At 38.1% G+C, this 25,211-nt stretch overlaps 1 protein-coding gene across 1 annotated transcript in view; it reads left to right on the top strand.

The window, feature by feature from the left end:
* LOC140234191 (transient receptor potential cation channel subfamily A member 1-like) overlaps window positions 1-25,211 on the top strand; it is a 46,422-nt gene that overhangs the window by 16,560 nt on the left and 4,651 nt on the right. Inside the window, exons 8-24 of the mRNA XM_072314259.1 lie at window positions 1,703-1,903; window positions 8,021-8,193; window positions 11,980-12,144; window positions 13,252-13,366; window positions 14,034-14,200; window positions 15,670-15,754; window positions 16,441-16,500; window positions 17,113-17,208; window positions 17,615-17,685; window positions 18,448-18,607; window positions 19,317-19,421; window positions 20,078-20,247; window positions 20,754-20,883; window positions 21,544-21,744; window positions 22,482-22,661; window positions 23,553-23,612; window positions 24,211-24,338. Coding sequence (XP_072170360.1) covers window positions 1,703-1,903; window positions 8,021-8,193; window positions 11,980-12,144; window positions 13,252-13,366; window positions 14,034-14,200; window positions 15,670-15,754; window positions 16,441-16,500; window positions 17,113-17,208; window positions 17,615-17,685; window positions 18,448-18,607; window positions 19,317-19,421; window positions 20,078-20,247; window positions 20,754-20,883; window positions 21,544-21,744; window positions 22,482-22,661; window positions 23,553-23,612; window positions 24,211-24,338 — 2,267 coding nt within the window. The remainder of the gene's footprint in view (window positions 1-1,702; window positions 1,904-8,020; window positions 8,194-11,979; window positions 12,145-13,251; window positions 13,367-14,033; window positions 14,201-15,669; window positions 15,755-16,440; window positions 16,501-17,112; window positions 17,209-17,614; window positions 17,686-18,447; window positions 18,608-19,316; window positions 19,422-20,077; window positions 20,248-20,753; window positions 20,884-21,543; window positions 21,745-22,481; window positions 22,662-23,552; window positions 23,613-24,210; window positions 24,339-25,211) is intronic.

Genomic DNA, 25,211 nt, shown 5'->3' with positions numbered 1-25,211 from the left:
TATGCCTTACATAAATACATATATCAAGATTCCAATTAGTCAATTTACAAAGGGCTGTAAATAACTTGCGCAATGAGACATCTCTATAAAAGCACATAGAATAAGCCAGTTCGGGGTTCCACTTTGAGCATGAGCAGAAAAAGGTCATCAGTACCGGCAGAGCATGTTGGTTTTTTATTCACTGAGATAAGCATCTGTGATGTAATGATTATTCAAGTGATCATTAGGAGTGGTGCTTGCCAGCACATCCACTTGACAGCAAAAACGGAATTTGACAATATCAATAGAGAAAGATTGTTAATGCATTCAATGAGAAATAATGAAATGGATGCTTTCAAAAGTGCTAATTGATGGATCATTCTGGTCACTTGGTCTACGCAAGTTCATTCTTTGTTTGAGCATGACTGATGAATTCCATAAATTGTTACGTCGGGTAAGCTGAAATACCTTCTCTCGCTTGAAAACTCGTGGAGTGCCTAATCAACTGAGAAAGAAGAAAGGTCATTTGTACCGATGTGCCCATGAGCTAACCCCGAAGTGGCTTATTGCACAATTATACATACACATATACATGGTGAGCTGTCTTGAAAACCTGTCACGCTGATTTTCTTTTCAGCTCTGTCATCTGGCTATGCCATTGATATAGTACCTTTATAAATCCTGCCCACCTAATGAAAGAATATCTTCGCGTTTCGGAGTGATGATATTGGGAAATGTCATGTAATGCGTAACCTGCCTCCAAGTGAAAGGAAAATTTGCCCGTCACATGGAATGCAGATTTCTCCTGTTACATTAAACAAAGCCTATACCTTTTAAGCTTGTTTGTTTGGTAAAGATAAGAAAATGATGCATTTGTATGTTACACTTTAACACGCAAACACACATACGCACGCGATCTCATTCACTCATTTAAGTAGTGAACTATTTAATGGTATTCTTAGCTTTTGATCTCGACACCTCAAGAAAGGCAATTGAACTTCATCGCCAATACGCTTCTCCTTCTACTTTTTCCCTTCCGTTGCCGTTTTCCTCCTCCTCCTCTTCCTCTTCATATTCCTTCTCTCCTCTTTTATTGAGGGTGCGATGTCTGATGAGTCGTGCCGACTGTGGCACCTGATTGTAGGCACAAATACCATCGGCTCTGAAGTTTGAATGGCAGCCGTCATTCACACCTTCGCTTCACTTACCTTATTGATAACAGTCCAAGCTGTCAATGTCGCATCTACCATGTCTCCCCTGAAAAAAAAAAGGCATTGTTAACATCAAGATATTCAATATCTAGGGTGGAAGACACAATAAAGTCTCCCCTACAAAGGGGATATCTCATTAAGCGACGAATGTTTGCAAACGTACATGTAGCAAATCGACGGTCTCGCCAAGGTTTGTAAACTGTTGCAATCATTAATTCTTGCAATCAGTTTTCACTGTCGCAACCATTTTTTTTTTTCTTGTGGCAAATAAATTTTGAACATGCTCAAAATTTCTTGAGAACTGTTCGAGGATTAGATCGCAGATGCTTACGAACCCTGACAACACCTTCAAGTTTTCTACGCTAGCAAATATTGCCAAATATTCACCGCTCAGTAGTGACATCAAGAAATGTAATATCTAGGGTGAAGGAATTTATAACAAAACAGATCACGACGTGCTTCGTTTGCTCGATATTTCTTTTTGGTTTATATTGTTTTCTTTTTCTTAACAGGGTAGTGAGATAGACGCCAAGGATCGTCAGTGTCGAACACCCCTGCTGCTGGCCACGGCACGCGGGGCGTGGAGGGCCGTGCGCACGCTACTGAAGCGTGATGCCGACTTCACGCAGACGGACTGTGACAAACGTAACGTCTTGCACCTGGCACTGCTCCACGGGGGCAACCTCGACTTCTTCGGGAGGGAATTTTTCAAGGTTTGTTCAGTTCCTAAAAGACACTGCACATATTATGGCGTCAGCCGTCACCAGGGAAGTCTTTTTAAGTAGCAGATCGATTTTCTTTTCGATACTGTACAATTCGTAAAGTCGAATTCCCGCACGCTTCGCTATATTAATGCTATGAATGATATCCCACTTTATTCCGAAAATGTATGATGTGAAATCAAGATATGCCGGGCACTATGCCGGGCACCAGATAGAACAGATTCGAGAAGATCGGCTATTAAGTGTACATGTGATTAAGCGTTTACCTGAAATTACGTATTTTGGCAATATTCGTTCAATCAAAACACCATGGCAGCACTCCACGTTTCATGACAACCGGAAAGTTTCAAATTTAAAAATTTACTTAAAAAAACAAACAAACAAACAACTACCCGGTAACACAAGATCTTGCCGATGATGGGACCTTAACAGTAGCTGCATTAAACTGGGAAATAGTATCTACTTGATCATAAAAACCATGTGTATTCGTAATTCCTTTAAAAAAGCTTTGAAAACAAAAATATCCAAAATCAAATCTGTAGCTCTGTATAGGTATTGTTTCACCTATACATGAACCAACTGTGTGAAGTCTACATGATTAATGGAAGCTTGTTTAATATCATCATTACTTTTACCTTGATCGTACTGTATTCCCGTGTATTGTATCGAATCTGAAAATCTGACAGCTGTTGCTATTATACATTTCAAACTTTCAATCATTGAACTGATATGAAAATTCGTATTTTCGGCTGTATTATCACTTCATTTTGCAATTTTCGCGACCCACAAGACACTTCCAGTGTGATGTGGTGACAAGGAACACAGTCATGTTCCTACTCGAATGATTCGTTAGCAGTTACTTGTCGGTAGTAAAAGGAACCTTTAACGTTGTTAATGGTGTCCCCAAAAAAAGTTAACAAAAAACGGGATTTTTTTTTTTTTTTAACAGCCACAGTCAAACGGTAAGAAAGAAAATGGGTTAGGTAGACTAACAGAAAAATGGGAGATGGAAGAGGAAAAAAAACGGCGTTTTTAAAGAACACACACATATACACACACACACGAGAAACGTATAAAAACCCTCTTTATTTGAAATGATTATGTTGCACGATTTTTGTCAGAATTACACTGTCAAGCGACAAGCGCCGTAATAATATGGGGCACAAGAGTGAAAGGCACGGGGTAATGGGAGAAAAGTAGCACTAGAAGGAAACAACAAAGAGGAGGATGAGGAGGAGGAAGAGGAGGACGAGGAGGAGAAGGCGAAACAGTGGAGGACCAGAGCAACTATCCACTGTTCTCTCTTCTATCTCACGGGAGTAACTGAAATTATCGTAACCAAGGCGTATGCAATTGACGCGCCACGATTGTACAGAAGCATTGCAACTTGACAAGGTCATTTCAAACATTTCCAATGTCTACCGATGTCGGTTGTGTAGGGTGTAAGCTTGTGCAATCTATGATAATGGCACGGTAATGATCACCCTCCGTTTGAAAGCTGTCCCGGCCTGTCAACTTGTCGCCGCCCGGGGCGCTGTTATTGTATGAATTTCATATTTCGTGGGGAGCCAGCTTGAGCTGCGAGAGTTTGACGTTTGGCATGCGGAAATGGAAGATTAATGTTTGTGCTGAACTGAGAGGCGTAAACAGCTGCATTACTAGCCTAGAACATGGACCTACTGTCATTGACTGTTAGGACCATACAGTGGTATGTTGAAGAGATTATCATTTTAGAAACTCCCATAAAGTATTGAAAGTGGAAGGTAACATTTAGTACATTTTTTTGACCGTTAGATTTTGAATTGAATTGTTTTCGGGGCTCACCGTAAATTCCAGTACATTACTAGGCTACCTTTGCAGACCCATGTACTGCATGTGTGTCCATCATGTATATTTTGTGAAGAAAGTTCATCAACACCTACAAACATTTCTATATACATTCTTGCCACACACTCTATATGTTATTACATCAGCTCTTGTACTTTTAGATTTGTGTTTATAGATCACAAATACAGAAGAATGCAACAAAGGCTTAAGTGTGGCTGACACACAGAACTACTGAGTAGTTGAGTTTTGTGCATTATTCAAATTTTAGATAACTGTTGACTTCCAAATTTCCAAGCAGTGGCCTAAGCAAGTCCCCTGAGGTTCATATTTAATGTTTTGCTGCATTTTGGGAGGTCTGTAAAAGGTATCCCCTACCTTTAAAGCTTGTGTTGGTACGAGACAATGGCTCGGCCTCGGTGGCATAGTCTCAGTGGATCAGTTAAAAGCACCATCAGTCATTGCTCTCTACGTATTGGAGGTTTTGAACACTCGAGCTAAGATTTGTAGTGATGTGTTGCATGAAACCAAAAAAATTATACACAAAATAATGCATCTAAAGGCAATAGAAAACATTATTGTATAAACAGTACTGTTTTCGTAAGCGCAGAAAATAAAGAGTAAGAAAAATTAAAAAGAAAAGAAAAGAGGAAGAAGAAGAAAAATAAATACCAGAAGAGAAAGGGAAAAGATAGAGAAGAAGGAGAAGAAACGCGCAGCGGTGCAGGATTGAAGGTGTTTCTAATACTGTGAAACAAACAAACATATCACGCAAATTGTATTTCACAAACTAATTTTACACCTAGTGTTCAATTGTCAGTACAACAAGAAAAAATAATGACGAAAATGTATGTTTACACGTCATATCATGGTTTCATACCATATCCCCCTCCCACTCTGTTAATTTTGTCTCCAATATAATTGTTTCGGATGATTATTGCGAGTTGAAGAGTTGATACAATAACCAATAATGCACAACATCATGAATGTACCTCTTCATTTCAGTGATTGCAAAAAAAAAAAAAGGTATAATGTGAATCTGTTATATTTGCATAAGACCAATTTAATATATCTTGAAGTGAAAAGGCTGCGAAGATTAATAGTTGTCAAGCTGATTAACATGCAGAGATTAAACATCATCAGAAGATTACCAAATATCAGATTATGCATTAATGCCAATTACACCTTTTGGAGAAGATTGAAAAAAAAAAATGAGACAAAACGAAATTAAGAATGCGTTGCTCCGACTAAAAGCAACAGAGGAAAAAAAACATACCATAAAGCCAACCAAATATGCAAACCAGCAAAATCTCAAGCACGTATAGACACAACCCTGATGTAACGTGATAATGCTAGATCATGGTCCTGTTATATCCCTCTCTGGAGGTATGATAAACCCTGCAAGCAGCGTATTACAGCGCAGGGAGTAGACCCTTTTATAGCGCCCCCTGCACTCATCCATTCATTCATTCGGTAAACATGGCTCTCCTAAGGGGGTTAATGACGCAAATTATCCTCACGCTGACTTCCTATTAAAGAGATATGTCCGAGCAGCGAGATGTGACTACATAAGGGGGAATGTAGTGCGGATGACCTTCGAAATGATACCGCCATTTGCGGATCACCCTTTAACAAATCTCGATTCCAGCGACCATTATTTGTTTCGCGCAAACAGTACTAGTGAACTACTCTCGCGAGAACATTAACAAGTCAAATAATGATAAAATGAAATTGTACGAATGTTGTCTGATATAATGTGCCAAAACATCTAGACAAAGTATGTTATTTTTTTTTTTCATTTTGGTAGCTCGAGTTACGCTAGCGAACATTAGTAGGGACCAGTTTGTTTGTTGTTGTTGTTTTTCCATGAAATCAACCATGAGTATGAGGGAACGCATTATGTCTGGTATTGAAGAAACTCAACTCCACATTTAAGTAGCCTTTAATACAAAGAATATCATAATAGGCCTTACGAAGTTACTTTCATAAAAAGGGCATATTTTGACGTTTTACCTGCAAGCAAAGAGTCGTATATTTCGTAAACAGTGATTCCGGTCACTATTACAATGCAATAAGGATGATAAGATAGATTACAATCGTCCTACTTTGATATCAAATTAAGATTATAATTACATTGTATAATATGAATTACAATTTAATATCAATGCACACGTTATAACGAATATGATATCATTTTTTTTTAATTGATGACATCATGCTACGTAATGCGACTTGATTACGTCACACCAAAAAAATGCACGGATCACATCGTTCCCATTGTACTTATTAAACACTGATATTTAATAGTGAGGCGATTTTGATTGTTGTATCTCGGCCTAGGTCAGTCCAAAATTTAAATGACGTCACACAGACCTAGGGCAACCGTCACAACGTCATCGCATCTTAGTGCAGTTTATTGATCTGACCCACTGATTTCTATGGCAAAGTAGCTAGATATCATTCTCATTGCCCTTCCATGCTGTACAAGAAATTGAAGCCGCCGCGCCGCCATGTCAAACACCACGTGACGTAGTGAGCTCCGTATGGCGATGTGCATAGAAGATGGAGGGTCGGTGGCTTCAAAGCGACTGGCCAATGAGACTTCGAGATATTTCCTGTAGTGATTAGTGATTTGATGCCATTATAGTTGATTAGAGATTTGTCTCTTGCCCAGAGAGATGATCGATATTTAATATTTTATTTAATATGTACTATTAGACGTTGTAACGAGTTTGACAGCAAAACAAGTTATTAAAAGCCCTGTTGAAAAACATTTTACAGCAAGTTCATCAAAACATAGAGCAATATTCATTCATTATTCTGTTTTTTCATTTCCAAACAATATACATGAAATTACAAACTTCAAAAAGATAGTACATTTTTCATTTAAAGGGACTGTACAGTACTGGTTGAGGTGGGGATTCATGTTTTGAACATTCCTAAGTGAGATAATGAGAAACCTCTTATGGAATATGAAAGAGCATGTAATTTTAAGAAGGATTCAACGTTTATTTGATGAAAATTGGTTTTCAAATGACTGAGATATCAAAAAAAAGTGAAAATAATAAAAGGCGATAGGCCACGCCTTTTATTAGGATATCTTTGTTTCACCTTGTTTTTGGATCTCATCCATTTCAAAACCGATATTCATCAAATAAACTTTTGATACCCCTTAGAATTGCATGCTCTTTGACATCTCATAGAGCGGTTTCTGAATATCTCGCAAAACGTTAAAAGCTAAATCCTCACGTCGACCAGAACTGTGCACACCCTTTAACATTACCATTTTGATTATGTCACATAGAAATGGACTTTGTTTCTTTAGAAACTGGCAATGACAATTGAGGAGCTACTATAAAGTGAACAGGTATAAAGTCTGACCAATGATAGCTCACTTGTAAAAACAAAACAAAACAACAACAAAAAGTAAGGAATATTCTTAAAAATAATGGTAAATATAATCTTTTTGTTATTTCATTTGTTTTAGCAACTTTATTCATATTTAGGAGTTAACTGCACTCAACCTCTCAACTTGTCACTGATGTGTTCAGAGTCAAAGAACTCGTTTTCATTTTGCAACTGATTGACAAACATGTCTTTCTTCGACGTAAATTAGCACCCATTACGCAGTGTTTTAGTAAAATCCATGATGAAAAAAGAAAATCATGGGCATGCATACTTGGTTGGACTTTCATCATTATAGATCTCCTAATTGCTAGACAGGCGTCGTGCCGAGATTCCACCATGCAGCCAGTTTTCATTTGTAGTACTATAACAACAATTTATGTATTTTTTTTTTTCAAATACATCAAGTTTCTACAACTTCATTAAGCTATACAAAATATCAGTTAGATACGTCTATTTTAACAGTTATCATCATTTTCATCAATATCTTATACATCTATAAGAGATTGCATGAGTGACATCTTAAACCTGTTCCATACTGAATTCTGAAATCCCGATAGACTTAATGCACAAGCTATCAGGTTCCTGTACGGAACGGGTTAAATTGCATACAGAACGGTTTTCAAGAATAAGCACAAAGCTTGACTGTTTGGCAACCGGTAGTTGCAAAACAACTATCAGTTTTGATGACTTTAAAGCTTTTTTTTTATCCTGTAGGATAATACTGAATATCTGTTTACCAATGCATTTTCCTTAATTTGACCTATCATTTTTTTTTTTTTTGTTCGCCATCGTTATTATGATCAATCTTTTGATTCTTCTTTTGGTGTTCGTCTAACATGCTTCCTTCCTACATCATTCTCTGCTCTCGTCTTGGAGCAGAAGGACGGCGCGCTGGAGCTTCTGAACCAGCGGGACTGCTCGGGCTGCACCCCGATGCACTACGCCACCCAGCAGGGCAACATCAAGTCCGTGCAGGGGCTCATCGATCTCGGCGCCACGGTGAACCTGAAAAATAAGGAGAAGCAGTCGCCGCTCCACTTTGCCGCCAGGTATTGCATGACGTAAGACACACTGTCCTTTCCTCTCTCTCCCCCTCGCAACCTCCGCTTCCAATCCCCCCTCCCCAGCCCTTATGATCCATCCCCCACTTGCTCGTTCTTTCACTTGATGCACGGTCGCCAGAGGTATAGATGGCAAGCGGTAGATCTGCGAAGCGGACGTAAAGACGACGCTATTGGTCTAAAGATGGTGTTCTACACATGCGCGAGGCATCTGTTAACATTGATCAACCCGGGAGGCCCATGTCGTCTCAGTGTTATTTGCTGACAATTAAGAGTCATGCGCTGATTCTGACTTTAAAGTGGTCATGAAGGTGTCTGACGAATAGTTCATTGCATTGGTCACCAAGGAAACATAAACAGCGCCCTCTGGAGGCTGCGCTGTTTGCAGCCAACAACATTAACCTAATTCAATGGCAACTGTGTAATACAGGATGTGACATGTTTTTACCAGAGTTAAATTTTTTCACATAATTCTATTAGGCACATTCTGATAAAAAAAAAAAAACACAAACATTAAAACAAGACCAGCCTCGTCGACCGCAATATACAAGGAAATGCTGAAAAATATAGGAAAGTGCACAGAACTGATGAACCCAGAGCCCAGAATTCACGAAGGTGGTACAAATGAAATCATGGTTTAAACCATGGACAAAAACCATGGAGCGCCAAGTGTCGCATGGAATATTTCGTTACGAAAATTGGTCATTTCGTCGACAAAATGACCGTTTCGTTAGCGAAATCATCATTTCGTGGACGAAATGTTCATTTAGTTTCAAAATGTTGTCATTTCGTTACAAAATAATCATTTCATCGACGAAATGACTGATTTCGTAACGAAATATTCCATGCGACACTTGGCGCTCCATGGTTTTTGTCCATGGTTTAAACCATGGTTTCATTTGTACCACCTTCGTGAATTCGGGCCAGAGTGTCCAAAAAGGAAATGATAAACAAAAGAGACATGAGAAGGAAGCGACTGTAATCATTGGTAACCAGTTAACAGACTTCACCAGTAAATTATATATCCACGATCGCATTTAAAGTAATTGCCACAACAGATTTCTTATGAGAAAAATAAGCCTTGAAAATCTTGACCAAAAAAAAAAAGAAGTGCAGTGGTCATGATAATAATCTCTACATGTATTCAAGGCTGAAAATAAAATCTGTTATTTCAAATGTTTATCTGATATCAACTAATCTTAATTCTTTGTAACGTAATACAGGATTACAATCATGTATCTGTGTGCTACGTAATGTCATTTTTAATGCAGTGCAAAGTGACCATTATGTCCATCACTAACAAAATAGTCCATTGATGAAATCTAATTCAACCCATCTCTGGCCAGAAATGAGAAAGTCAGATTTGGGTTTTTTTTTTCCTCTTTAGAATGATACATAATTTGCCCATTTTATCATTTTTCTTTTTTTTTTTGGTTTACCAACAAAGAGCAATTGTTTTGGAAGATGTCGGTTGGACACATACGCTCGTGTGGAAAATCAGCTGGTCCCCTAGTTATTGGTTGTTTTGTTTTTTCTTCTGTGCGCGCGTGCGTTGGCCTCATAATGGAATCGTTTTAATTAATTGAATTCAATTTACTGCTTATTATTTCGACTTTTTAGGAAGCAAAGAGCAGAATAAACAATAAAAAAAAACTACCTTTGACACCAATGAGTATCATGTGCTGCAGTAACTTTCTCCTATATATGATAATATTGACTGGGAGTCTTTTTTTTTTTTTGAACAGCAATAGCCAGTGTCAGAGTAGGTGGGGGGGGGGGGGGGGGGTGTCACCTCCTTGGTCCGAGCCTGTACTATACGCAATAAACAATGTACCTCTGACGGCAGTGCATTAACCCTCTACCCGTTCCCTCGCCCGTTCGCCTGCACACCAAACGCTTCAGAGAAACGTCAAAATCACCCAATAGTGCAGCAACCGTCACACGACACGATTACGTCCTAGTGTGGGCCCTGTCTTCGAAACCGCATGAGACACCAGGGCGGCAGTTCATTGGCTGACGTAGCGCAGTGACGTCACAAGGTAGACCTCTCTTGGCAAAGTAAGATCCGACGCCGACACACCGGAGAAAGATAAAGAAGCTATATTATAGAAAGAAGTTATATATAATGAATAATACGATGTTATCGTCCATTCGAGAAGAGAAGTTCCTTACCATTCGTTCTAGACTCCCCTTCCCCTTTCCCATCGATAAAAGATGAAGTTATAAAGGTGTTAAAGTTTGAGATGAATACCTCTTTTTAAATCCAAGGCGCTCTCATAATTTCGAATGTCTTATAATCCATACCTTCTTTAAACCTTGTAATGGTGTAAGAGTATACAAGGGAGCATATATTTCACTGAAAGCACAAGGCATACATGAGTGACAATCAATATAAACTCAGTCTCATGTATTTATGTATTATAATCTTTGTGATTGAACATTAATATGATCTATAAGCTAAATCAGTTCTTTTTATGTGCATAAAGTTAGTGTTCTCATCCCGGTTCATGGATCTTTCATCCGTTTATGATTACAAAGTTAAAACAACAAAAAAAAAAAAAACCAATGTTCTCTCTTCTATTCATGGTCCCATTTAATTAATGCCCCATAAAACAGCTTACACGTGTCCACGGAATTTCACCATAAAATACCTTGAATAAAGAACCAGTCGAAGTCTTAAGTATTTAGTGTCTAAGACTTTGTAGTATGAGCTACTTTGCAACTTTCATAACCGTTTCTGACCAAATTGCCTGCAAGCCTGCCACCATACATTATTTGACATGAGTGATGTGTCGAAACCACCCACCTGGCATAGGCCTATACATAATAATCTGCATGGCTTGTGAGGACAAAACCTAACCATACCGGCAGCTCCCTGTATAATATGAGAAAACAATGGCTAACTGACTGATGCGACAAAGTTTTCTAGTTTTGTATAATCATAGAGAGATGTTTTTGTGAAATGGAAATGAATGCAGCCCGTGCATGGTGATCGCAAACGTTGACACGTGCTTCAAGATAATTATAACCGCTAATTACGCATGATTCATGAATTAATTCATGTACCGTATTCGGTTCACTCAAATAATAGGTTATGCATTAAGAATAAATATGTTCAGGCAGTCTGTATATGGTGTCAAAGCATTGCTGTTGTTGCTTTTATTCAAGTCATTCAAATAGCTTAAAAAAGACTTGAAGGGTTTGTTTGCAAAAACCGATAAGTCCATTTTTGAAGATTTTGAAGTACGATCTCTGTCATAAAGTACAAAATAAAACCTTTTAAATGATATATTGGTCACTACATATAAAGGTATATTTTTGAAGTTATGGTCAAAAGAAGCAAAAATTTTCTTATTATTCTCTTTATTTTTCTTGACCTTTAATGGCAAATATCTCCATTTGGCAAATATGGACTTATCGGTTTTTGCAAACAAACTCTTCACTTATTGATACGAGATTGTTCAGATCAGTCTTTCACATCTATGCAGGCCGACAGGGTCGATGATTTGAGATTCTGGGAATCTGTTAATGTTTAATGATTATACCAAGTATGCCGTAACATTTCATAACTTTACATGACCATAGTATATACAATACTCATGGTACAATGTGGTAATTGTGATTGAATATTGTAATTGCAAGGGTGCATCAATAATTTACAGTTACTATAGTGTGGTTTTATTCTCTTGTAAACGTCCATTTGGACAACCAGTGCCTGCGCCGGCTGCATAGATTCTCGTTGTATTTTTCAACCCTTGCCCCTATAACGAAAAGGTACGGGCGGCTGAATTCATGCAAACGACTCCTGGACAGCGCCATCGGTCCCCACATACTGAACGAGAGCGACGGGGCGGGGCGGACGGCCCTTCACATTGCTTCGTGGAGCGGACACGTCAAACTGGTGCAGCTGCTGCTTAGCAAGGGCGCCCTCTTACATCGGTAATTTGTACACTTTAGATCAACAATTTAAACAATATTATAATTACGTAAGCACAATGGATCTCACATGGCACTTTAGCTATTCAATACAATCATTATTTCAAGTGCTAATTGCTGGTAAAATATCACTCTATAGCCCTTTTTACACTTGTGTTTCTTAACCCTGTACTTTCTCTGACCCAGGACTATCGTTAATCCCATACCAATTTTTTCAGCTTTTTACACTCGCTAATGAATCTCGTACTAAGCTCTTGTCCCGCGCTAAAGAGAAAACGGACCTTCTTACATTCGTATTTCTCAGTCCCGTACTTTCCAAACCACGTGAATATTCATGATTACGCTGTGCACTGTACTTACACGCACGTACCGAAAGCGCTTGATTACCTCGTTTCTGATTGGTCAGTGGGGTTTGGGCTTCTTAAACCCGGACTATTTCTTTGTTCTGTTTACACTTGCTTGCTTGGCACCGCAATTTCATTTATTTATTTCATTCTCATTGCGGTGCTAACCCTGCTTTTTTGCAGGGCCAGATAGTACGGGATTATCGGTGGGGCTAGCCCACTTTGGCAAAAACAAGTGTAAACAGAAAGTGGGCTAAGGAAAGTCCTGTACCAACCGTGGGGCTAAGCCCCCCCCCCCCCCCTTTATAGCCCCACCGTTGGTACGGGACTAAGCAAAAATTTGTAAGTGTAAAAAGCACTAAAGTGCCTGAACAGATCTATCAAGTTTTTACAGGAATAACGATTGCCCTCAGGAATTTCCGATAGACCTCAGAAAACACTAACCATCACGTGACCATGATTCATATTATTTTTTTACAGCTGATACTCTGAAGAATATCGGAGTATGATTAATTACAAAACCATCAACTGTTATGCAGAAATTTATTATACTTACAGCTATAATTATAATTCCTTTGATATATTGCCTGTGATGGATACAGAAATCATTGTTTTCATTTCATTTCATTTATCTCATTTCCAACAAAATGTGAACAAAGCATGAGATTTGCTAATACATACATGTAGTTATACAAAATAAAAAAGGCTCTTTTTAGCGTATTGTGCCTGTGTGCCTTCACTATCTACCTTAACCGTTGAATCCTAGTGACCACGAAGGTAGGACGCCTCTACATCTAGCCGCCGTAGAGGGCTACATCAACACCATGAAGGGTCTTCTGGCCACACATCCTCACTTGATGAACCAGACAGACGATGAGGGGGTGAGTTGGATAAATGAAAGATTGCATTTTCGGGTTTTACATTTTTACCTTGTATAAAATTATTACTGCAACCAAACAAAGTCAAAGAAGAAACATAAAATTCATTTCATAATCTCAGTCGTAATCAAGAAATTTTGATGATATTTTGATGTCATTATAAAGACTAAATTTATATGTCTTTTCTTTCAAGTAAACCATAGAGGACCTTAAATCTTTCTCTATTGAAGCATTTATACTTTAATTAAAGGATTAAAGGCATAATTTACCTTTTGCAGATGAAACAAAACCCAGCATTAGTGCTTGAAAATGATTCTAAACTGTGAGTTAGGAATGGAAGCAACCAATGTGAAAATGTGAATCAGTATAATCGATATTAAGTATTGTTAAATATACAAAACGTGAACAATAGTCATGATAAAATTGTTTTTAGACTAAATAGTCTACAGTTATGGTTTAATGAGAAAAGCAGTGGTATCTCCGTATATTTTAGGCTTTATTGCAAAAAAAAAAAAAACCACCAAACACCCAAAGGTAGGATGTTTTGTGATACAACTGATTTACACATACGCATCAAAAATAATATCTTGAACAGTTTTTGAATCACTGCTCCCAAAGGTGAACAGGACCTTCAAGTTTCTCTTTTACAACTTCACTTTATGACAAATAGAACACTGCCTTGCATCTCGCCGCTCGCGCCGGTCAGGCGGCCGTCGTCACATTCCTCCTCGACAGCGAAGCCAATCTGTTACGTAACAACAACGACCAGAGTTGCATGGAGGTCGCCATCGAATGTCGCAACAAGGATGTCGCCATGGCGATTGTCATGAACGAAAGGTAAAAATAATAACAACAAACTTTCGTGAGAGCCCGGCGTCTTTGAATTATAAATTACCATGATCATGTTCATCATAATCAAATACGCACACACACACACACACACACACACACACACAACGTCTAATTGTGATTATTGTATATTAATTTCCAAATGATTGTAAGGTTATAATCATGATTATTAGTATCATACACTGTATAAATGTGTGTTCACGAATTTAGCAATTAATTTTAACAGAGCGTCACATAATTATGACTAACAATGGGAAACTAAAACACAGGTTTCTGATCCTTTCCACATCAAACAACATTGGAATAAATATTTTTGGGTAAAACAGCGCTTCGTAGCAAACTGTTTATAGTAGGGCAGATATGTAATAAAAATGGTCGAGATGCTCACATCCGGCGGAAAATGTGAAATATGGGTATTTTGGGGCGCTGATTTCAAAAATTGCCGGATCCAAGAGATCTGACCACGGGGTCAGCCGCCATTTTGAATTCCAATATGGCAGCCATCACAAAACATATTTAAAGATCCCTATCTTCAGTTCTAAATGACCTGTGACGCCAACATTTGGTACATAAGAGCGTTATAACATGCTGAATTTGATGACAGATTAATTTGAAGAGCCTGACAAACATAGAATGGCCGCCATTTTGAATTCCAAGATGGCCGTCTCGACGAAAAGGTCAAAATCCCTTTCTCAAATTCTAAGTGATGAGTGACGCGGAAATTAGCTGCAAACAGGTATTTTTACATCCTGAGTATTTTGAGGCGCTGATTTCAAAAATTGCCGGATCCAAGAGGTCTGACAACGGGGTCGGCAGCCATTTTGAATTCCAATATGGCCGCCGTCAAAGATCCCTATCTTCAGTTCTGAATAAAATAGGCCATTAAAAATGTGATACATAAAAGCATGGTGATATGACCACTTCAATAACAGACTTATTAGATATGTCTGATTAGCTGCACGGCAGCCAATTTGAATTTTCCTACAAAGTTACCATGTTGGAGTGTGAAAAATTTCTATCTCGGGTTTGTAAATTAGGCTACCTGATTGAGCGCGCATTTGTAAGTGATTGAGTGCGCGCTATTGTATTTACATTGTGACGTCAGTGAAAGGTGCAGTAAATAAAGCGTCATGATGGGAAAGGTTTATTTTGTTTGAATAATAGATGTGCGCATTAATAATCATGCTCGGCAGAGAAAAAAAAATACCCACAATACAACCAAAATACAATGGCAACCTGGGGGAAATCAGTTAATCATACAGAAGTTCCACATTTTGTACACCATTGCCAATGACAATCAACAATCAAACAATTTACTCAAAAAAGTATCGTTTTATTGTTAAATCTATATCATTTTAAATTTAGATATAACTCGGTTTTTTTTTGTGTGTGTGTGTTTTTTTTACTGATTATCATTATTTCTGAATGTCGTTGCTTTTTTTTTCTCTCTATCCAAGGTGGCACGAAGCCATGGATGACTGCGGGGACAGGACGGCGCCCCACATGTTAGGACTCATCGAGCAGCTTCCGGAAGTCGCCTACGTAAGATAAGAGCCCTATAATGTCATCCAGCAGTCCACATCTCCAGTGTATTCCAAATCATGGCTAGGATGTTAACAATCATACTGATCATGACGGGTGGCAGCTAACAACTTAAGAATTATGATTAGATAAAATCTTTGGAAATACGTTGTTAAAGTAATCACTCAGTTGACCCCTTTCAAAAAATCATATCTTGTTACTTTACATATCTGTGATAGCTATTTGAATAATATGTCCTCGTATTGTGTGAGCCATGCAGGTTTAACTGTTATGATCTCTTTCAATCCGATTCAGTCTTGACGATTTGAGAATTAATCATTACAAGTAGGTTTTGTTCCATTGCAGCATGGAAACTCCAGTGTTGTCATTAGGTGACGTAGGCCTACGCTGTCTTAAGAGACTCAATGTTGATTGCATTATCTTGACTTCCATCTTTGAGATTAAAATAATACGTGTTATCTTGCACTGTCATAATGATTGGCGTACTTTATCATTATTGCTCATGATAGCACAAATTCGTCAGCAACATGCCATGTTGTCACTAATATGAATTGTGAAGAATCCCAGCACCAGCTGACTACCTTGCAGCAAGAATTCTGTATCGCAAGTAGACTTAAATCCCTCGAGACCAGATGAATGAAGAGGGGTTTTTTGGTCTTATCTTTCTACCACTTATCTTTTTTTAGACCGTCTTAGAAAGATGTCAGACAGAGAAGAAGGCGGATGAAGAAGACCCAAGAAGTAGGGTGAGCACCCTTGTCATGAATCCACTTAAAGTCTTTGCTAAAAGAAAATAGCAAAGTTTGTTTGAGGCCACCTATGTATGCCCTAATTCAGATAAGGTGACTCAACTCCTTTGAGAGAACCAGATCTATTCTTTATTGCATGACATTATTGGTTCTTGCTATTGATATGTACTGTTTTTATTGTTATTCATCAAGAAGAAAATAAAATTTCAACAGTTAAAAGGCCGGTTTCTTTATTCATATATTGCTCCATCTTGCCTATAATGTCCTGGATCACGAATTTCAAAAGTCCATTATTATCTAGTAACTTTTTTTTTTCTGTGTCTTTCAACCTCTCTGTTTCATTTATTCCTCTTCTTCCTCTTGTACTCTGCTCAGCAAACTCTCTGAATTTCCGCGCAGTATTTGACCATAATAATAATAGTGTTTCAGAAAGATGTTTCAGTGCTACACAGTTTACATGCTCACATCACCACTTTCTAAGGCACATACCCCACTGACAAACACACAGAAACTTACGCCTCAAAACCTCTAAAATACCCGAGAGTTGCAGACGCTGTAATCACACTTTATCATTATCTGCTTTTGTCGTTTTCTCCACCCCATCTCCAGAGAAACTACGACTTCACGTATCTGAGATGTACAAAGGAGAAGCAATCGAAGTTTTTGAATAGCGAAGAAGGATTCGTACCCCTTTTAGTACTCAATGTAAGTATCACAGCTTCAGTCTTAGTCACTTGAGCTTGTTCCTTTAAAATGGACAATAATTTGGTGATAACACATAAAGTAAGAACAGGAACATCACAAACATAATTATACTCAGTAAGTGAGGGAATGGACGATTGAATGTTTAGTTTGTTTTAAACGTGCAGTTTGACTACTGAGTGCATGCACTGGCTGCCATTGTATTCGATGCAAATAAGATATCCGCTTTTCTAATTTTCTGCTGAGCTCGAGTCGGTTGTTCATAACCAATGACATTATGTACTTTACTCGATCAATTTGAATCCATCATGATCACAATTTACGACTAATCTTCCCTCGCAAATATGTACACTTTTACTTCATATTTCTGTTTTCTCGTCTAAAACCACTTGCTTGGCCTCTCCCTCAGACTATGGTGAAGTTCAACAGGATCAACCTGCTCTCCCACCCAGTGTGTGTTAACTACCTTGCAATGAAATGGTAAAGACGGAGATGTTACAAACTTACAATATGTCTTTTCACGATAATGCGCTGCGAGTATCATGAATACATTCCCTTAAAGCAAACGTTTAAGAAATCACATTTTCATCTTTACATTTTAGTTTGTCATTTGAAACTTTCGTTATTACACATCACAAGAGGATGTAAGAGAACGAGATGGACATATGATTATATGTGAACATTTATTGTATTGTAAAAAAAAAAAAACTGCAAATATTTCTTTTTACGTTTTGTGCACGCCCAAACGTGTATAAAGTGATTAATGATGGAGAATAATTGTGATATTGAATGAAGTTCTGTTTATGATTATGTCACATTATGTCTATACCTTTCACATGATTTTATCTCCAGTTGTTTTGTGAGGTAATGTATATCTCGTGTAGATAGCTTATTGGGCTATTTTCTTTTGTGTGCCTGTGATACACGCATGCATCATCAGTTTGTTAGAAAGACGTATTCTTTTTTTGGGGGGGGGGGTTTGATTTGATTGATTGTTTCACAAAATGTATGTACATACATTATGCAACAGTAATATTGTATAAACTATTTATATATTATATAAAATAGTTTATACATGGAATATGTCATACACATTTTCCGGGGATCGTCATACGCTATTCAAAGCTTGACTGGGGCGTCCAGTAGCTATGACTTACACGTAATTATGTACATACAGTGTATTATGAACGTTTCAAAAGACATTGAACAGACGATTAATCAAAATCTTGCTCTTTATGACAGGAATGCCTACGGACGAGCATGTCACGTGACCAACATCACGATATACCTCGTCTTCGTCTTCTTTCTCACCTACTTCGTGTGTGTGACCGACGTGCCGGACAGCATGCTGCCCGAGAACGCCACCGACTCCGTGGTCGATCTCCATCTCCCCGTGACCGAGGTTTGAGCATTGTTTAGATCCCTTACGGGATGGGGATTTTAGGCAACATCATCTCCCTCTTTTTCGTAGAAGATGGGATGAACATTTGGCTACGGATCGATCAGATTAATATGAGGAGAAAAAAAAAATGTTTTGAACAACATTGTGAAATATCTTATTGTCACAGAACTAGGAAGCTTTCTATTTTTTACCTATCCGTATGATATCAAAAATAAAGTCCTCGGTACAAAATCACCCAAAATTTTATTCCTTTGTCAAAATGAAGAGCAATAAAATCTCCAGTTAAAGATAAGTTTTGTACGAAAATTATTAGCGGGGAAGTGATGTTGTAACAGAATCAGACATAGTTCCTTTTGGTGCACCATAGCCATGATAGCAAAAACAAAAATAAAATAAACAAACAAACAAACCGGTGCCGTTACCGTGCCGAGACCTTAATGCAAATTTGGGAAATCCTTTCGTAAGGAATTTAAAAAAAGTCTTTGAAGGGTAAGACTGAAAATCATTGGATTATCGTTACTGTGTGAGCACTAAGAAACTCTGTTTTCAGAGAATAAATCTTTGAATATTTACCTATCTACTATAAGCTGTATCTTCTTGTTTATCTAAATGAGTTGGATAGGATTATCGCCAATGATGTCTGGTAAATACAGTAAGAAGATGATCACCGATTCAGAAACTGCTCTCCTTTCTTTGTATTTGCTCGTAGTTCACGATGTCAACAAAAGTGTCCGTGTGGGTAATATGTGGCTTTGCCTCCATGAACATTCTGAAAGAAATCGTCCAACTCTTGCAACAGGCAAGTATAACAGGTGTAAGTTTCCCAGCTATGCCGCCACAAACAGAGGCTATAGTTTCCTGATTATTCGACTAGACTAGAAAGCGTATTGTCTTGGGTGTGGTAGAGTAGCTTGCTTGACTGTTTTGATGTGAATGGATGCCTTTGAAACAAAAGCTCTCAAGTAGCTGCAATTAGGAAGCCGAAAAAAAAAATGCCTGCATTTTGTCTTTGGTAATAATGATGGAAATGTTAATGAGCCAGTCTTCATTGCAATATGTGTGCATACTAAGTTCTAGTAATACTGAATGATATATATTTCATAATATTTGATGATACTTAGCAAAGAATAATGCGCTTAATGTTAAATCAAAAAGTAAATTGCATGTTTGACACTAATTGCTTTACTAACAATGCAAACAGTTACCATTCGCAGATGGCAGTTATAGAATGACATACAGAACGTTTATGGGCATTTAGTTTATGAGAAAGCAGCGAGCATGGACAGCGATCAGTGATAACAAGAGGAACCCAAATATTGTTTTGCTGAATGCTTCGTTAACATCATCATGGCATGCCTGGAATGCTGACGTCATCTTCATGAAACAAATCAGAAATCGCTTACAAGGAAAAACTACCCACCTGTTCTCTTTTTCTTTTGTTCTTGTTTTTTCTTTGTTGTCAAATCCCAGAAAGGAAAATACTTCTACGAATTCACGAATTTCTTGGAGTGGACCCTTTACGCCACCTCGTTGGCCTTCGTTGCGCCTTACCTGGCGGGGCAGAACGAGGACTTTCAGTGGCAGTGTGGGGCAGTGGCTGTTTTCCTCGCGTGGTTCAACTTTCTTCTCTACCTACAAAGGTACTTATGGCTTTCAAACAGCAAGCCATTGGAGAGAAAATGTCCTTTCCAAACGACATGCCAGCATAATGATTATGTAGTCATAAATAATCATCTCAATGCTAGTCGTAATTGGGATATTCAAGACGATGTGATTTCTTACAATGTATCACTCGAACTGCCACTGACTGTTTGGCGTTTGACGTTGTTTGGAGTTGGTGATAGAATGTATAGAATGTTCATTTTTTTTCCCTAAAGCACTGCTGATTTCAATATTGATATTTCGTATCTTTTAGAAAATGCATATTTCTCTTTCGAACTTGCAGCTAAAATTTGAGCAAAACCAATGTTGCTGTCGTTTCTTTTTTTTTTTTTTTTTTTACATAAAAGCCACAGCCAAGAACTATTTCATTGAAAAATAAAGTTGTACATGCACGTGCATGGATTACACTCAATTGTAGACCATGGTGCCCCTCTCTGTCAGTATGTATACATACTCTTGTGTTAATTGTTTGATGCTCTGTCAGATTTGATATATTTGGTATCTACGTGGTGATGTTCCTGGAGATTCTGCGCACGCTAGTCCAAGTCCTTCTCGTGTTCTCTATCCTCATCGTGGCGTTCGGTCTCACATTTCACATCTTATTACCGCGAGAGGTAAGTACCTTCTAACCGGCTCTGCGTTTTAAGGCGTATGTGACTCGGGGAGAAAATAAAGCGATTGAATGTGTATAAGTATCCTATACGTGGTCATGGATGCAAACTTAAGCATCAACCATAACTCTGTATTGACATATATATTCACCTTATCTTTTGATTTTAAGATGAAAGAAAGATGTTTTAGTACAGACTGAAGGTACAAATGCACATCTAAGAATTAATGCGCTAATGTCACCGATCATTTAAGGCGGTTATTCCTTGATAGTTAAGTCTAAGCACAAGGTCAGGCCAATGGTCATACTCAATTTCATTGGTATATTTGAAAGAGTATTATTGCAAAATGAGCTAAGCGCCATTTTTAAACATTTCAAAGTAAGTCCATTATCAGATAAAGCAAAATCAAAATTTTCCAATAATACCTCTTTTGTGGCATAACGAAGATTATTCTGGAAGTCATGATTAAAAAAGTCCTGGATTTTATTGTTATTATCTTTGTTTTTAACAGCTTTAATCACAAACATCTCAGTTCAACAAGAATAGATTTAGCTCTTTTTGCGATAAAACTCCTTATTTGTGGCATTATGTCATTTGAGAAAATATGCAGAAATACAGTCATGCAAATCATCCATATGATTCTTCTTTTTTTTTTTTCGAAAGTTAAATCACGCTCACACCTCCCCGGCCATGTCGCTCCTCCGCGTTTCCACTGCGCTGCTTCTGGGCGAGCTCGACTTCATCAACTCGTTCGTCGACCCAGCCAACGACGAGTTCGACCACACCATGCCTTATCCCGAGCTCACCTACTTCTTCCTCATCGGGCTCGTTCTCCTCATGCCGATTCTGCTCATGAATCTCTTGGTACGACATCATCATCCGACTCCAAAGACGCATTAATGAATAAACATGTTCCCATGACCACCGGCAACTGTACAATATGACGCCAACCTGCCAACAATATTCCATCACAGTCGTTCTGAATAGCGTAAAGCGCATCAGACGCACATTTCGTGTAGACTATATTAACGACTAAAAAAGTACTCCGGGTTAGCTCTATCTAGGTCAAATTTTAACATGGCAACAATTGCGTTGGAAACATTCTTATCAGTTTCTGTATTCTTTACTATTCATGTTTCTTCAAGCGTATAGAGACGTTACGGCAGTTTTAAACTCTCATAAAAAGCTGTTATAATCATTGATGTCGATATTTCACCAAAGCATTGTTATTGATATGCTGCTTTTTTGTCGATAGCCAGAAATTTGTCGATTATAATCCCAAAGTGACGACGTAGGAACGCTCCTATGAAATAACATTACTGCAAGGAGTCTTTTTCTATGACTCGTTAACAAAGTCCCCTAACAAAAACAACCAACAAAGGGTTATAAAACGAAACTATATTATACTCTAAATTTGAACAGTTTCGGTAAATTTTCGATTGTATTGGTACGAAATACTAGTAATCAAGTAAGAGGCATGAATAGATAATAGATAATATATACAGAGATAAAACACCCCCCCCCCACACACACACACACAAACACAAACACAAGAAATTAGAAACGCTTCTAAATGACTCTGCCCACCCCTCCTTCTGCAGATTGGTCTCGCGGTTGGTGATATCGCCTCCATGCAGCACAACGCCCATCTCAAGAGGCTGGCCATGCAGGTGGAGCTACACACAGACCTGGAGCAGAAGCTGCCTTCGCGGATCCTCAAGGCAGGGGAGAGGGACAAGTACACCGTCTACACCCACACCGCAAAATTCTTCATACTCAGTGTAGGTAGCAAGAAGGAAGAAAGAAAGAATCACACACTTTGAAACATTTTGTAATGATTGAGCAGTACACCTTTGTGTACTTCCACAGACACACAGTCAAATACAAAGTGTACTTGAAACTCAGTGCACATCACGCACTTAGAAGGGGGAAAAAAAGAAATAAAGAAACATACACTGAGTATAGTTCGGTGAATAACCAGAAGGCATATATACACATGTACACCCATATAGGAAATTGTGCGTTGTGTAGAAAGGAACAACACAGAGACAAACGAAAAAGCAAGCAAACAATAGATAAACACCACACAATAAAAACTAACCTCTCGAAGCAAAATGTACTCGTTTACACTCACAGGGCCAAGTATATTTGGTGTATCTATAGCAGGAAGGAAAACGGAGACAAGGAAATAAATAAATAAATGGACAATAAAAAACACTAAGAACACTTTAATGAGTAACGAATGCACCATGTAAACGTCTGTACACACACCGACGGCCAAATATTTCATACTCTGTGAAGAAATGGATGAAACAGAGATTTTGAAGAACAGTGCCACTTGATTTTGTATAAAAAATCAGGGGAAAATCATGTTTTGTTTTGTTCCATGAATAAGAGCGTTAACACCAATGTTCATAGCGTTGTTATGGTGACGTGGGTAAGACGGTTATGATAGTGTGACAGCTAGACGGACAAAGGTAAGTAAACGTGCAAGCAGCGTACAATCTCAGACAACTGCAAGCTTCCAATCAATGTATTCGGTTTAATTTCCATGCTTTTGCTCGTTCATGTACGTTCTTCTACCACCCAATTTTCGTTCTATTTCGTTAACCCCTTCCTTTTTTTGTGTGTGTGATATTTTATTTTGTTGCTGGACTACCGCAATTCCACAGGCCCAAGACAAGGGAAAATACTTCTTCTATATAAAGATGGCGCAGTACTTCATATACAGGGTGAGAAATAGCGAGATTACGTCGAGCGATTATCATTATACTAACAATATTATTATAATTTTGAATATAATGCATGCTACATTTGTTCTTATTATTTTCCTTTTCTTTTTCCTTCATTTTATCCTACTATATGAATCACCAGTGTCAAGTCATTGATGTGTAGAGAGAAAATGTCTCAATTCTTCGAGTGGCAGTAATGGTGCTTTTAATCGAAAGACAGGCTTGAAATACAGATGAGAAATGACTGTAATCATGAAGCTTTCTTATCTCTCGGCCTGTTTTGTTTTGTTTTCAAGCAACATCTAAGAAGTCATAAAACCTTAGTCATTTTCAAATTTCTTGTCGTAATATGATATGCTGGTTCAGCTGGGACAAGACAAGATTTCGTCAAGGAAAAGTTTGCATATATTCCATATATACCGTCAAAGATACGATTCCTCAAATGAACTACCGTTGATTATTGACTTACGATGGCAATCCATGTAAACACTGTACTGAAAGAACACACGAGACCATTGACACTTTAACATTTCACACTAACGTAACTCACCATACTTTTGGTACGTTCTTTCTTTTCTTCTCGATTTCGCTGATTCAGATATGGAACAAAATACGCGAGACTGCGGGCATGGAGAGCAACCCGTACGGTTCTAAAATTGGCGGGGACGCAGCGAACGACCCACAACTCGTCATCTTACAAAATGAGATGATAAGTCAAAAGAGAAGGTGAGCTTCAAGTAAATTTTCTAGAGTTTTTTGTTGAGGGCTCTCAACTTTGTCCGCGAAAACGATTATCCTGCAACGGTATCACATTCCTGTACAGTACTGCATGTTCCCCTCTCAAAATAAAACTCACAATACCGGATACGGTTGAAAAGAATTAAGGTGGTTTTCTTTATAACTTTGTAAGCCACTTTGGCCATCGCTGACAATAACGTCAGATGACAAAACAGGTTAGACCTCTACTCCTGTTTAAGGGATAGAGAGAGAAAAACGTTTTGGAAATGTTTAGAGAAAAATAACATATTACACAAGCTGACTATGTTTCAGGGTGGGTCAAGACAAACGTAGGATTTGAAATAATTTGAAGAAATAAAAATATGTTGAAAAAAAATGAATTAAAAAACAATGAACTGTCCACGTTCACCATTCATCGTGAACGTCAACGGGTCAGAAAAAGTGATCAATTCAAGATAAGCCGATCATTAAGATATTCTGATAATGTTACTGTTTCTGAAAAAACAAACAAACAAACAAACAAACACCCAAAATGACATCCTCCATTCAGAATCAAAAACGTCGAGTAGATAACTGAGTGCCTGTCGATTCATCGGCTTTCTTGATTTCTTCCTCCATTTCTTTACTCACGGCTTGCACTGACGTCTTTAATCCAGACTCATTACAAATTCTGCATCCTCTCTTACTGATGGGTGAGGTATTCCACGACCTAGAACATTTCTGACAAGTCATTAGATACAATTGATAAATCAGCTAGAAACGCACTTGGAGAGAGCGGACCTCCGCCAAGCAAAGATTGCCTCCGATAAAAAAATCTTTCAGACAAAAAAAAAAAAAAAAAATCCTGTATCAAGACGTTAA

The sequence above is a fragment of the Diadema setosum genome, chromosome 10 (assembly GCF_964275005.1).
Source record: "Diadema setosum chromosome 10, eeDiaSeto1, whole genome shotgun sequence".
Lineage (NCBI taxonomy): Eukaryota > Metazoa > Echinodermata > Echinoidea > Diadematoida > Diadematidae > Diadema > Diadema setosum.
This window is presented reverse-complemented; position numbering and strand designations above follow the sequence as displayed.